The sequence below is a fragment of the Artibeus jamaicensis genome, unplaced genomic scaffold (genome assembly GCF_021234435.1).
Source record: "Artibeus jamaicensis isolate MK-2021 breed Jamaican fruit bat unplaced genomic scaffold, CSHL_Jam_final contig_415, whole genome shotgun sequence".
Classification (NCBI taxonomy): domain Eukaryota; kingdom Metazoa; phylum Chordata; class Mammalia; order Chiroptera; family Phyllostomidae; genus Artibeus; species Artibeus jamaicensis.
Window position 1 is genome coordinate 41,960,880 of NW_026521823.1, and position 12,540 is coordinate 41,973,419.

At 58.8% G+C, this 12,540-nt stretch overlaps 1 protein-coding gene across 8 annotated transcripts in view; it reads right to left on the minus strand.

The window, feature by feature from the left end:
- Positions 1-6,601: 6,601 nt before the first annotated feature.
- Positions 6,602-12,540, minus strand: part of MICAL3 (microtubule associated monooxygenase, calponin and LIM domain containing 3) — a 124,901-nt gene continuing 118,962 nt past the window's right edge. For 4 of the 8 annotated variants that reach the window (XM_053665488.1, XM_053665487.1, XM_053665484.1 and 1 more), the window contains 4 exons: positions 12,039-12,104; positions 9,680-9,779; positions 9,470-9,543; positions 6,602-9,378 (listed from right to left, as the gene is read on the minus strand). In XM_053665488.1, the coding sequence (XP_053521463.1) occupies positions 9,194-9,378; positions 9,470-9,543; positions 9,680-9,779; positions 12,039-12,104 (425 nt within the window). In that variant the 3' untranslated portion in view covers positions 6,602-9,193. The remainder of the gene's footprint in view (positions 9,379-9,469; positions 9,544-9,679; positions 9,780-12,038; positions 12,105-12,540) is intronic. The other 4 variants (XM_053665489.1, XM_037138663.2, XM_053665486.1 and 1 more) reach the window with 1 other exon arrangement.

Consider the following 12,540-nt stretch of genomic DNA (forward strand, 5'->3'; position numbering starts at 1 on the left):
TGCGCTGACCTCAAGGAAATGCTTGCCCTATTTTAACAAAACTCAGATCTTTCCCCTCTCCTCAGGTCTGGGTCCCTGAATGTTCTCCTCATAGGCTGTCTCTCACCCAGGTGCCTGCCAACTTGCAGGGGGCAGTGTTGGGCTCCCCCAGACTCCTGTGAGGACCTGGCCTGTCCAGGCTCGGACCCAGGGCCAGGTCCTGCTCAGGCCCAGACCCCGGCCTGCGGGGACGCGGGACCCCCAGCCTCGGGCCCTGCATGCAGCCCCCACCCTGTCAGCAGGGGATCCCCAGCTGCTCCACCTTCGTTTCCTGTTCAAGGCGCCTGGGAGCCTCGAGGTGCTGGAGGTGGTCTGGTGTGACCACCCAGGGCGGACCGCTGGCTTGGGAAGACGCACAGGGAACGCCGGCTGCATCTCCGGTGGAGAGAGGCTGACGGGGCTTCCCTGCTCCCCTCGCCTTCCCTGAGTCTGGCCTGTGACCGACCGGGGCTGAGCGATCTCCCGCTGAGCCCTAGTCGCCAGGGAAGCTTGTTTTATGTTATTTTTATTATTTTTAGTCCTCACCTGAGGATGAAAACTTCTAGAGGGAAGTTTTACTTTTGCTTCTAGAGGGGAAGGAAGGGGAGAGGGAAATGTTGGTGCACAAGTCAATGCCCAGCCAGCTGAGCTGCTGGCCAGGGCTGCAGCTTGTTTAAAGTGAACGTGAGGACTTCCGCCAAGATGGAGGTGTAGGTGGAACTACCTTGCTTCCGTGCACAACCAAATCTAAGAACAACTATTTTTAACAACAATAAACATAACCAAGCCACACAGAAAATTGACAATACGAGTCCAAAGACAACAAAATGCTCAGCTAAACCGACAAGAGGAGCGAAGCCAGCAGCGGAGCAGGTTGGCAAAAAAAAAAAAATCCCCGAACGGGTGGTGCGCAAGCAGCGGAAGGCGCGGATTGCGGGCAGGCTACGGGAGCGCACAGGGAAGAGGCGCGGCGGGCTGTTTGCGGTCGGTCGCGCATCTGCGTGCAGATAAACCAGTGAAGAGGGGAGCAGCGCCGGGCAGCAGGCTCGCACAATTCCGATGGGATAAACAGGCCCGGGGGGAGTGGCGGGACTGGACGGACTGGGCCAGCGGAAAGGACCGCCATTGCTCCCTCTCTGACCACGCCCCCACACGCAGCGTCACAAACCAGCGACCTGGGTGGCCCCGTCCTGGTAAACAACTAAGGCTTCACTCTGCTTACTTAACGGCGTGAACAGACCAAAAATGGCTCAAGAACAACTCAGAGTCCCAGAGCCGATCAATCTAAGCGATGAAGAAACAGTTCAAAACACTGGTTATTGGGATCCTCACAGAACTGGTTGATTTTAGTCACAAATTAGAGAAACATATGGAAGCTAAATTAATTGAAATGAATGGTAATACAAAGGAAAACAATAGTAATGGAAAGGAGATTGGGACTCAAATCAATGGAGTGGACCAGAAGGAAGAAAAAAATGATCAAACAGAAAAGAATGAAGAAACAAGAATTCAAAAAAATGAGGAGAAGCTTAGGAACCTCCAGGACATCTTTAAACGTTCCAACATTCGAATTATAGGGGTACCAGAAGGGGAAGAGTCACGAGTGGAAACCTTATTTGAACAAATAATAAAAGAGAACTTCCCCATTCTGGCAGAGGAAATAGGCTTCCAGGAAATCCAGGAAGCTCAGAGAGTCCCAAAGAAGTTGGACCCAAGAAGGAACACACCAAGGCACATCATCATTACATTAGCCAAGATTAAAATGAAGGAGAGAATCCTAGAAGCAGCAAGAGATAAGGGGACAGTCACCTACAAAGGAGTTCCCATCAGACTGTCAGCGGATTTCTCAAAAGAGACCTTACAGGCAAGAAGGGGCTGGAAAGAGGTATTCCAAGTCATGAAAACCAAAGACCTAAAACCAAGATTGCTCTATCCAGCAAAATTTTCATTTAGAATGGAAGGACAGATAAAGCGCTTCCCAGATAAGACCAAATTCAAGGAGTTCATCATCACCAAGCCCTTATTATATGAAATGTTAAAGTGACTTACCTAAGAAAAAGAAGATAAAAAATATGAACAGTGAAAGGACAGCAAACTCACAGTTAGTAACAACCACACCTAAAACAAAAGCAAACTAAGAGGACAGCTAGATCAGGAGTGGAACCATAGAAATGAAGATCACATGGAGGGTTAGCAACAGGGGAGTGGGAGGAGGAGAAGTGGGGAGAAGGTACAGAAAATAAGTAGCATAGACAGTAGATAGAAAATAGATAGGGGGAGGGTAAGAATAGTAGGGGAAATACAGAATCTAAAGAATTTGAGACACGTGCTCATGAACTAAAGGGGGAAATGGTGGGGGAGGGGTATGCAGGGTGGAGGGGAGTGGAGGGGGGGAATAGAACAAATGTAATGGCATAATCAATAAAAAAGTTTAAAAAAAATAAAAATAAAGTGAATGTGAACTGAGGTTTCCTTTTATTCTCCTTTTAAAAAAAATCTGCAGTGCACTGGACTGGATAAATCACGCCCCCTGTTCTTAGCAAAGTTCTCGCCATCAGTTTATTTATCCTCTTTTCTTCCTTTTCCCCATCCCTGCTTCCTGGGAGGTGACCAGGTCTAGAGGGAAGATGAGAACAAGGAAGGTAGACGAGTCTAGAGAGAGAGAAAGAGAACAAGGCTCCTTGGGGAGGAGGAGGGAGCAATGGCCCCATCTGGCTGGGGCCTGTGATGAGCTGCCCCGAGCAGGTTCCCCCACTCGTGGTTCTCCCAGCCCTGGGGCAGCTGTGAGGGGCGTACTGTAGGCCAGCTGTGACTCAGCGCTAAACCACCAACCTGAAGTTCCCGACGTCACCTCACCTCACGCAGGTGTTCGTTCCCCCTGGACCTTTCTCTCGGAGCCAACGACCAGCGTTACTGGTGCGGTTTCCTTCACCCTAGTAGCTCTGCCCAGAATGGGCTCCAAACAGAGAGACGGGTGGGGGCTTCCTGTGCGGGGAGGGTGGGGGCTGCCGGAAAGGGCCCCCAGGGTGGGCCAGGCCATGGGGCTCCCACGCCTGCTGCATCTGGTTCCTGCCCTTCAGCAAGGGGCTCTGAGTAGTCCGCTGAGCCACAGCACTAACCCAAGGGCAGGTCCTGGGGCGGGTGATTTATTAGGGGAGGGACGAGTGTGCTAGGATGGAGGGCGCTTGTGGCCCCTGCAGGACTGGGTGGCCTGGTGCCACCTTCAGCTTCTATGAGGAGCTGAAGTCTGGGCGTGAACCCTGAGGGCCAGAGACCCTGCCTCAGTCACATGGAGTTTCTGGCTCTTCATTCCAAAGCTGGGTTTCCCTGCATCCCAGCCAGCCCCCGGGGTCTTTCTTTTGTACAAACCTTTGTCACTGACTTCCTGGAAATCAGGCTCCGGGAGCTGCTGCTGGTTCCTGGAATGGGCACTGGGGACGTGGACACATCTGCTTGTGGTCAGGGGGCCCCACTGGATCCCGAGGGGAGGACAGTGTGGGTGGCATCTCGGCCAACATGACGTAGTGGCCAGAGGGCCGGCTCAGTGCCCACAGACCGAGAGCTCACCACGCTCTCACCTGTCAGCCCCACAACCACTCCACGGGCAGGTGGGCTTTACTCCCCACTTCAGGGTCCGCCAACCAGGAGGTGGCCAACCTGGGGTCAGGTGCCAGACTGGAGTCCTGGTCCCTGGCTCACTGCACAAGGCCAATGGCCTCCGATAAAGAACTTTCCCCTGACCCTGGCTGGTGTGGTTCAGTGGATTGAGCTCGGGCCTGTGAAGCAGGCACCGCTTTGATTCCCAGTCAGGGCACAGGCCTGGGTTGCAGGCCAGGTCCCCAGTAGGGGGCGCACAAGAGGAAACCACACATTGATGTTTCTCTCCTTTCATTCTCCTTCCCTTCCCTTCTCTCTAAAAATAAATAAAATCTTTTTTTAAAAAAGGAACTTTCTCCTGGGTGGCAGGAGAGAAGGCCTGGGACTTGGGACCCTCCTGAGAGGAGCATAAGAACAAAGGAGAGGGGCTGAGCAGATCACCGTTGGCCTGGAAGAAGAGAAGGGTGGGAAATGTTTGAATTGGTGAGCTTGCTCAAACCCCTGGGACCAAGTCCCCCTGCAGGGTGCCGGAAGGGGCTGCTGACCCCAATGCTGCACAGTGGTGCTGGCTCCCTCCCTGGCTCGCTCGCCGCTCAGCCTGCAAAGACTCGGGAGGTTCTGAGGTGCCGGGAGACCCAGCCACACCTCTGCCCAAGGCCTGGGTGTTCCTCAGGCACAGGTCCTACTGCTGGGTAGGGGGTGGTGCTGCCATCCTCCTCAGTCACCAGCCTGCTGGGCAGGGCGGGCAGCTTTTCCCTGCTCCCCCGGCGGCCCTGGCCTCTCCCAGAGAGTGGTTGGTTCTCCCTGGGGGTCCTCGGAGCACTTAAAATAATTAACAATAAATGCCCAGGACCTGAAATGACCTTGGGCAGCTGGGAGCTGGCCCTGGTGGCACTAGGAGCTCCCCCACCTCATTCCCTTGGGGCTTCTTGACATTCCTCAAGGTGGGTGTTGGTTTTGCCACGAAGGGTGTCTGTGCCCCAATACCGGCCCTCACTCGAGTCTGAAGCCCTGAATGTGTGGCCCTCCCCAGACTGGTCCCAGGGGCCCCAGCCCCAGGTGAGATGGAGGGAGGAAGGCACCGACCTGTTACGCAAGGTGCCCAAGGCCACATCTGCAGTGGGGAGAGGCAGGGACAGTCAGTCCCACAGCCCCTGCCGCCCCCCCCCGCCCCCCCGCCGTGTGGTCAGACATCAGCAGCTGCCATTGTGCGTGAACAAGCTGGCTCCGCTCCGGAGGCCCTCTCCTGGGCCTGGGGGACATGCTGTCCCCTCGCCCTGGAGACGGGCTGGCACAGCCGCAGTCTCCCAGGCCCAGGCTGCTGACGGCTGCAGGGAGACACTTGACTTGGACCCTGCCTTGCTAGGGCCACCAGCACAGTGGGTCCCACTCTGGGCCACGGCTCATCCACTGTCCGGAAAGGCCACGCCGGGCATGGAAGGAGCGGGTGTGTGAGTGTGCGCACGGGCACGCGTGTGTCACAGCACATCACCTCCCCTCCCCTGGCTGTCCTGGCACCGGGCTTCTCAGGCTGCGGCAGCCAGCACGCACGGCCGGCCCACAGGGGCCGGGCTCCAGGGGAGGAGCAGGGGAGTGGGGCTGTCACAAGGCCCTGCCCAGTGAGGCTCCGCAGCAACAGGGGTCTGGCAGCGTCCCTGCCCCCGTCCATCCAACAGGCTCCTCACTGAGCCAGCGTGGAGAAGGCCTTCTGTGCGGAGGCAGAGATGGGGAGGGTTGCCTTCCATGGGCCAGTCCAGTAGCTCAGTAAGTGAAGTAAAACAGCACGTCCTCTCCTGTTACCATGTCCCACTGACTTCTGTGACGGGATCATGGGATTCAGATGCGGCTGCTCCTTGGAAAGAGCGACGTACCTGTGATGGGCCCACCCCAGGGCGCCTGGCCTAAACTCACAGCCCCCATTTCCTGCCACCGGGGTGCCTGAGCTGCAGTCAAACCCTGCCTGCACCCAGTTCCAACCCAGGGGTTGCTCGGAGGGATAAGAAGTGACCGGGACTGACCACACAGCACTTCCAAATGCCTCTTCTGCTCCACGGGCCCGTACCCCAGCCTGGCTTGCCTCCCAGTAACTGGGGCCAAGCTGCGTCCACACCAGCTGGTGCCCTTGTTCCTAGGACACAATATTTGTCATCCATGGGTTCTTTCCTTCTCTCTGGGACAGCTGGCAGGAGAGCCTGCTGACCTCCAGGCTGGGCGAGGCTCACTGGCACCCACCAGTCACCACGCTGCTCTCGTCTCTGCCCCTGAGGGAAGCGTCATGCCTTTGGGACGAGCCCTGAAATCCTGCCCGGCCAGCACGTCAGGGGAGGGGGCAGCCACCGAGCATCTGTCAGGAAAAGCAGCCCGGGGGATTCTTGTAGCCAAGAGCGGAGCCCTTCCAGACAATCACCTTCCCTCCTGGGGCGTGTCCACTGGAGGAGGGTGATGCTGGCTCCCCAAGGCCCAGACGCTGGGCGTCCTTGGGGACGTGGACGGAGGCTGTGGGCCCCACAGGGCTGGCTCTCGGGCCAGCTGTGTCCCAGGCCAGAGCCAGGCCAGCTTGCAGGCTGTGGGGACACAGGGCCACTCTGGCTTGTGGACTCTCTCAGGATGTCCAACCTGTAGCATCTCTGGGCCACACTGGAGGAAGAAGAGTTGTCTTGGGCCACACATGGAATGCATTGTGACACATAATCACAAACAATCTCAATGTTTTCGTAAATTTACAATTTTGGGTTTGGCTGCATCCCTTGAGGAGCAGCTTCTCACCACCTTGGGCTGCTTCTGACGTTTTCTCAAGTGGCGACAGTGGACGGCTGAGCTGGGTAATATGGACGAAAAACCACAAACTGGAAAGAAGAAAAAGCTGCCTCTGCAATGACCTTGCACACACCCACCCACCGTAATGAAATGACTCGCACCGGCACCAGCTACTGGGGAAGACGGGGGTGGGGTGGGGGCCTGGCACAGTGACTCAATGCACGCTGCGTTTCTTTGAAAACATTTATTGCGCACAAAATGGCCCATTCCCCTTTGTAGCTCAGGTGTTACTTTATAAATTTTTTCTTTCAGTTGATCTCCTGCCCCACTGAAAAATTTCTTTTGGAAGAATCGTCTGTCACTGCTGGTCGAAGAAGCTGGAAGTTGGCTCCTAGGGCGAAGGCCTGATGCGGCCCCTGAGCAGGGCAAGGACTTGCTCTCAGCCCCCCACCATGGTGACTCAGGTTCGGGTGGGGGCCCTGCGGTGACCCGCGGTGTTGGCTGCGTCCGAGCTCACTCGACCTCGGGCATTTCCATAAATGTCTGTCCCGTTCCAAGGGGACCTACCCCTCAGGAGGAAGACCTGCCTGGGGCTGCAGGCACTTCCAGAGCTGGAGAACACAGCATGTAGCATGTCACAGGGCTCCAAATAAACTGCAAACTAGTGGTTATAAAACAGGAGCTTTAAAAAGAGTGCTGTGTGGGAGTGGAGTGCTGGGGAACCCTGTACAGGCTCCTGGGTGTTAAAGCTTCTTGGCGAAGTCCTCAGCCCTGTTCCAGGGGTGGGAGGAAGCAGCGTGCATTCCAGAAGGGGGCAGCTCGGGCCAGCAGCTCCGGCAGCAGCAACCCCGCACACCCCGAGGCATCGGGCCACTCAGAGGGGGCCGTGCTGGCCACGCCCCTTCCACCACGCTGCACACGTGGGGTCAGGGAGCGGCTTCTCTCCCGGGGCACAGCCAGGCTCCAAGCCTCCGAGAGGTGGAGGGTCTGCCAAAGGCCACACGGGCGACAAAGGTCCTGTCCAATGTGATGGAAGGTTGGGTTAAAGATGGAATCTAGAATACCCTTCTCTCCCCTTTTTAGAAAAGAGAATAAAAACAGAAATCTGCCGGCCTTGCAGCAAGCAGGGCCGGAGGCAGACCCATGAAGGCGGCTGGCAGTGCCCCGGCCACCCACAGGAGGGGACGGCGACACTGGGGCCATGTGAGGGGTGAGACAGGCGCTCTGATCCTCTGCGGCGAGGACGGATGTTCACAGTGAGGCACAGTGTGGTTCCCCGTGGAAGTCCGAGGTCAGCAAGGATGCCCGGTCTGCCGGCCCTCAGGTGGCCTGGATGAGCCTCCGGGCTTGGCTCTCTGGGTGTTGGCTGCTCTGCACGGGAGTCGGCTGGAGGACCCCCAGACTGGCCTCGCACGGGTGGGCTAACTCTGTGCACGGCCGAGTGACGTCCCGCTGCCCAGGCCCCTCATCCTGTGGCTGAGCCATAGGAATCACCCCTCGTCTCCCCACGAAGACCCAGGACCTGAACGGTCTGTCCTGGAGAAACCAGCCTGAACCCCGACGGCTCGGCCCCCACCTGCTTGTTTCTCTGGTTGGATCTGAGGCTGGGTGGAGGGAATCCCAATCGGGTGGGCCCACCAGGCACCGAGTCAGCCAGCCTGCAGGAGGGCCTACCCTCAACTTCCTCCAATAAACATGTTGCAGGAGGTAAAAAACCCTGGCACCGAAAACGGAAGAAAATGGGTTCTGCAGAGCCGGGTTCCCACTGGGAGAGACAGGCTGCCACGCACTCTGCTGCACTGCCCTCCTGATGGGTGGTGTCGGCCTCAGGTTTGACGCCAGCAGGAGGACAGGGTGCCGTGAGGAAGGGCGGCCGACAGGCGGCATGGCCAGCGCTTGGGCAGCAACCGGAGATGCCTGTCGCCCCCAACCAGATGCCAGGTGACCAGTGTCCCTAGTAAAGGTATAAAAAAGAAGTCTTTTTTTTTCAAGTATTAAAAAAATAATTGACAAAAGAGTCTGAAGCGTCTGAGTGTCTTGCTGGATTGTCAGCTTCATTTCAATGTGCAAACTTGGGAAACGCCAGCAGGGTGACTCCCGCCCGGGACGGCGGCTCCATCCTCGGGGCCTGGCACGGCGCCCAGAATCGGGGTTTTCCAGTGTTCCAATGGTTGTGAAGCACAAGCAAAATGCAGCAACACACAGGCCTCAGGCCACAGTCAGAGACAGGCCTGGGGCTTTTGGCCACGTGGAGTCCAGTGTGTGGTGTGGGGCTGGGAGCAGGCCCCTCGTGAGACCTCCTTACTTGCACGTTGCACTTGGACACGGGGCCAGTGGCGCCCTGCCTGGCGCGGCCCCTTCTGCTCTTAGTTCACAGGCAGCTTCCTGGGCTGTCTCCTCCATTTCTTTGGTGGCGCTTCAGGGCCGTGAAGACTGGCCTCTTCTCTGTGTGGGGTGCACTCTGGTGGCTATGGATTCGACAGAGGCAGCAACTTCCTTCTCTTGTTACCCGTGGCTGCATGCGAAGGGGCGCCTGTCCCTGTGCATCCAGGGGGACCTCGAGGTCCTTTCTTCTCCCCGAGTGGAACCACTGCCCTCATGACTTTCACTCCCTGGGGGGGGAAGTCGGATGAATGGGGCAGAGCCGCCGTAGTTAATCACCTCCTCCCGGGCTTTGCGCTGCACAGATGCCTGACTGCTGCTTGAGAGGCGCATGGACGCCCAGGAGGCACCAGCCTGCCCGGCTCTCTGGCCTGGGTGGTCTGTAGGGCCCAGCTAGGTCGGCGGATGCCACGGACCAGCCAGTGTGTGTGGCAGGCGCTCAGGACCAGTTCAGGCTGAAGCCCTTGGACAGCATGGCGGCCTCCAGGTCCCGGTCCTCCTCCTTCTCTCGCAGCCGCTGCTCCTCCAGCAGGGCCACCAGGGCGTCCCTCTGCTCCACCACCTCCAGCATCTCGTTCAGGATCCTCTTCTCCTCCGACAGCTCCTCCTCTGTCTTCAGGTGGTCTGGGCAGTGGCAGTGGTGTCAGGCCTGCGAGGCGGGAGGCCGCAGCCCCATGCCCAGCCTTCCAGGGCAGCCCACCTTCACCCCTCTTACCTTCCACGGCCATCCGCTCCCGGAGCTCCTGCTGCAGCCGGCTCTGCCGGTCCTCCAGTTCCAGCTCCCGGGCACTGGGGAGACAAGCAGCAGTGACTTGGGGACCCTTTCTCCTCACCCCCTAAGTCACGGTGGAGCTGTGCTCCTGCTATGAGAGGCACCAAGCTCACCCACCCACCCCATTGGGCCCAGCCCACCCCCGCCACTCACAAGATCATCAGCTCCGACTCATAGCGCACCATGGCGTTCTTCTCCTGCACCAGCCGAAACCACTCCTGCATCAGCTTGGGGTCGTCCTTCTTGCCCATGCCTGCGGGGGGAGGGCGCGTCAGGCGCAGCAGGCGTGTGTCCGCCTGGCCAGCAGGGGGCACCGCACTGGGGCAAATGTGCAAAGAGAGCAGAGCGAGATGCTGCCGGAACCACCCAAGCCAGGACCAGTTTGCCTGACGCCCCAGAGGGCCACGCCCAGCCTGGGGAGGGCCACGCCCAGCCTGGGGAGGGCCACGCCCAGCCTGGGGAGGGCCACGCCCAGCCTGGGGCCTAGCGGAACCTGTGCTTCCCGCTGGTCCTGCCCAGGCCGGCCCTCACCCCTCAGTACCTGGCCACCCCGGGCTGAGCCCTCCTTTTCCTTGCTCGTTCACTTGACATTCGTTTGGCACTTGTACACACTAAGCCTTCGGACCGAGGCAGGCATGAGCCTGGGCACCACACTCGGCCTCCTTTCACACTGTGCTCGCTACCCTCAGCTCCTTCCGGGCGCTGCGCCCTCGGGGCCCCGCCTTCCCCTCATCCTGACCAGACACTGTCCCGGGGGCCCTGCGTGGGATGGGCAGTCTGTCCCAGGGTGGCCACCAGGCTCCTCGCCGAGGGCAGAGCAGCACTGGCAGACCCCAGACTAAACGAGGGGGAGCACCGCTCTGATCGCCCCAGCAGCAGCATCTGGGGGTGCTGCTGACACCTCCGTCGCCACAAGGGGCAGCCTGGCTCGGCTTGACCGCAACAGGAGGGCGGATGGAAGACTCAAGGAGTCAAACTACCCAAAGAGGAAAAACTCTTTCCTGGGGGCACAAAAAAGCCCCAGTGAGGTGCTGCCCGAGGCAAACGACGGAGCACACTGCTCCTCGGTGCTTTTGGGTCACGAACCGCCTGGGAACCTCAGGAAGGCCGGGGGCTCTCCTCCTGGGAGGTGACGCATCCACGTGCATCCAGCAACTTCGCACGGGACCTCGGGTGCTCGAGGGGCTCCGTGAGCCCGTCCACGGGCCCTGGCTGAAGAGGCATTACACTGGGGAACTTTTCAAGGCGCTCCGTGTTTTGGGGCCACTGGGTTGGACAGTCTATCCTAGGTAGGGCCAAATTCAGAAACACACGGTGCACCCCCCCAGGTGGGACGGTCCTCCTGTGTCCAGCTTCTTGCTCACGGCTTTCCTACAGTCTTCACACCTGACTTCCTGGCACACTGATCAAAGCCAACTCTCCTTCTACCATGATGTTTGCTTGACACACATGAAGCCCAGGCCAGTTAGTCTTCCCAAGGGCCTCACTCTGCAGAGGCAGAAACAGGGGCCATGCTTGTGTGGGGGGCAGTGAATGTGCACAGTGCCCGGGCGAGCATGCAGCGGTGCCCTGCGGTGAAGCCCTGCCCCTGAGCCCCGCCTGGAGGACTGGCTGGGCCTGCCGCTGTGCAGTGTGTGCTGGAGGGTCTGGGCGCTCCCCCCACCCCCACAGACTTGGTTCTGGGGCTGGTAAAGCAGCCCACAGTCAGTTCCACGCATTCCTTTCTGAGCGTCTCTGCACAGTGTGCCCACGTGCCTGCGGGGGGTGGAGCCCTGAGGCATGCAAGCCCTCCCGAGTGACAAGCTGGGAGTGCACCCGGCGGTCTCTCCCGCCTTCCCCCTCCCCCGAATTCCACAGAGAGACACCCAAACACCATTCATGAGCTTTGGTAGACACTGTTCACAGCCGATGAGCAAAGGCACGTGGGGGGCAGGTGAGAGTCAGAGGTAAGCAGCATGAGAGCGGAGGGAGAGGTTAGCGAGGGTTAGTCACGACCACACTGCCCGCCCTCCCCACATGCCTCGGCAACGACAGTCTCATCACAACAGACTCCAGGTCGGACAAACTTAACACACACACACACTCAGCAAGACACAGGGCAGAGAAGTGTGCTTTCACGGTGGGTCGGGGGAGGAACGCGGGCATCTGCATGGACCAGTCTTTGAAGGACAGTATTCCTCGTCGCCACCGGTGCAAACCGCCCGTGCTCCTGGCCCCTCTACCTGCTGGGCTGGGGACAGAAAGGCCCGACCACGAACGGCGGAGCCACATCCTGGGACTCTCCGCTTGGCCTCCAGGCCCCTGGCTTCGCTCCACTCCCCATCCTCCCCTGAGACAGTCCAAGGGATACTGTGCCTTGTCAGAAACTGCCGCACACTCATGGAGTTTTGAAACAGGGCTCTCGGGGGTCAGAGAGAAAGAGAGAGAGAGAAAGACAGCTGGGCAGTGGGTCCCTCTTCAACTAGCGAGCGCTGCTACGGCTCGGGAGGCAGTGGGGTGGGGGTTACGTTACCTTCCTGGACACAGCAAGGGCAGAAGGAGAGAGGTCTACGCCGTGGAGTCCCGCCACTGGGCTCAACTTCAAAAAGGACCAAACGAGGAAAAGAAGGAGGAGACGGAGAAAGACACACGAAGAGGAGAGGAGTGTGGGCGTGGAGAGAGACGGGGGGGACGGTGAAACAAAAACAAGCAGAGGACAAAAAGCATAAAGGTGAGAAAGGAGCAACAGGAGGAAAAGAAAAAAAATACAAGAAATGGAAAAGCAGAAACAAGGGAAACAAAGTCTGCACATGAGTTACGTCCTCCTTCCACGTGGGGACGGGTGAGCGCAGACCCGGCTGGGGCGGCCCCCGAGGTGCCCACGCTCCCTGGCGGGCGGCCAGCAGCTCCGGGTGGGCTGCTCCTCCATCCTCCAGTCCTCACTGAGGGGCAGTGGCACTGGGTGTCACCACACAGGGGCCTTCCAACTTTTGGGTGTTGGGTTCCCTCCTCAAAAACGCCCAAAGCCCCAGCAC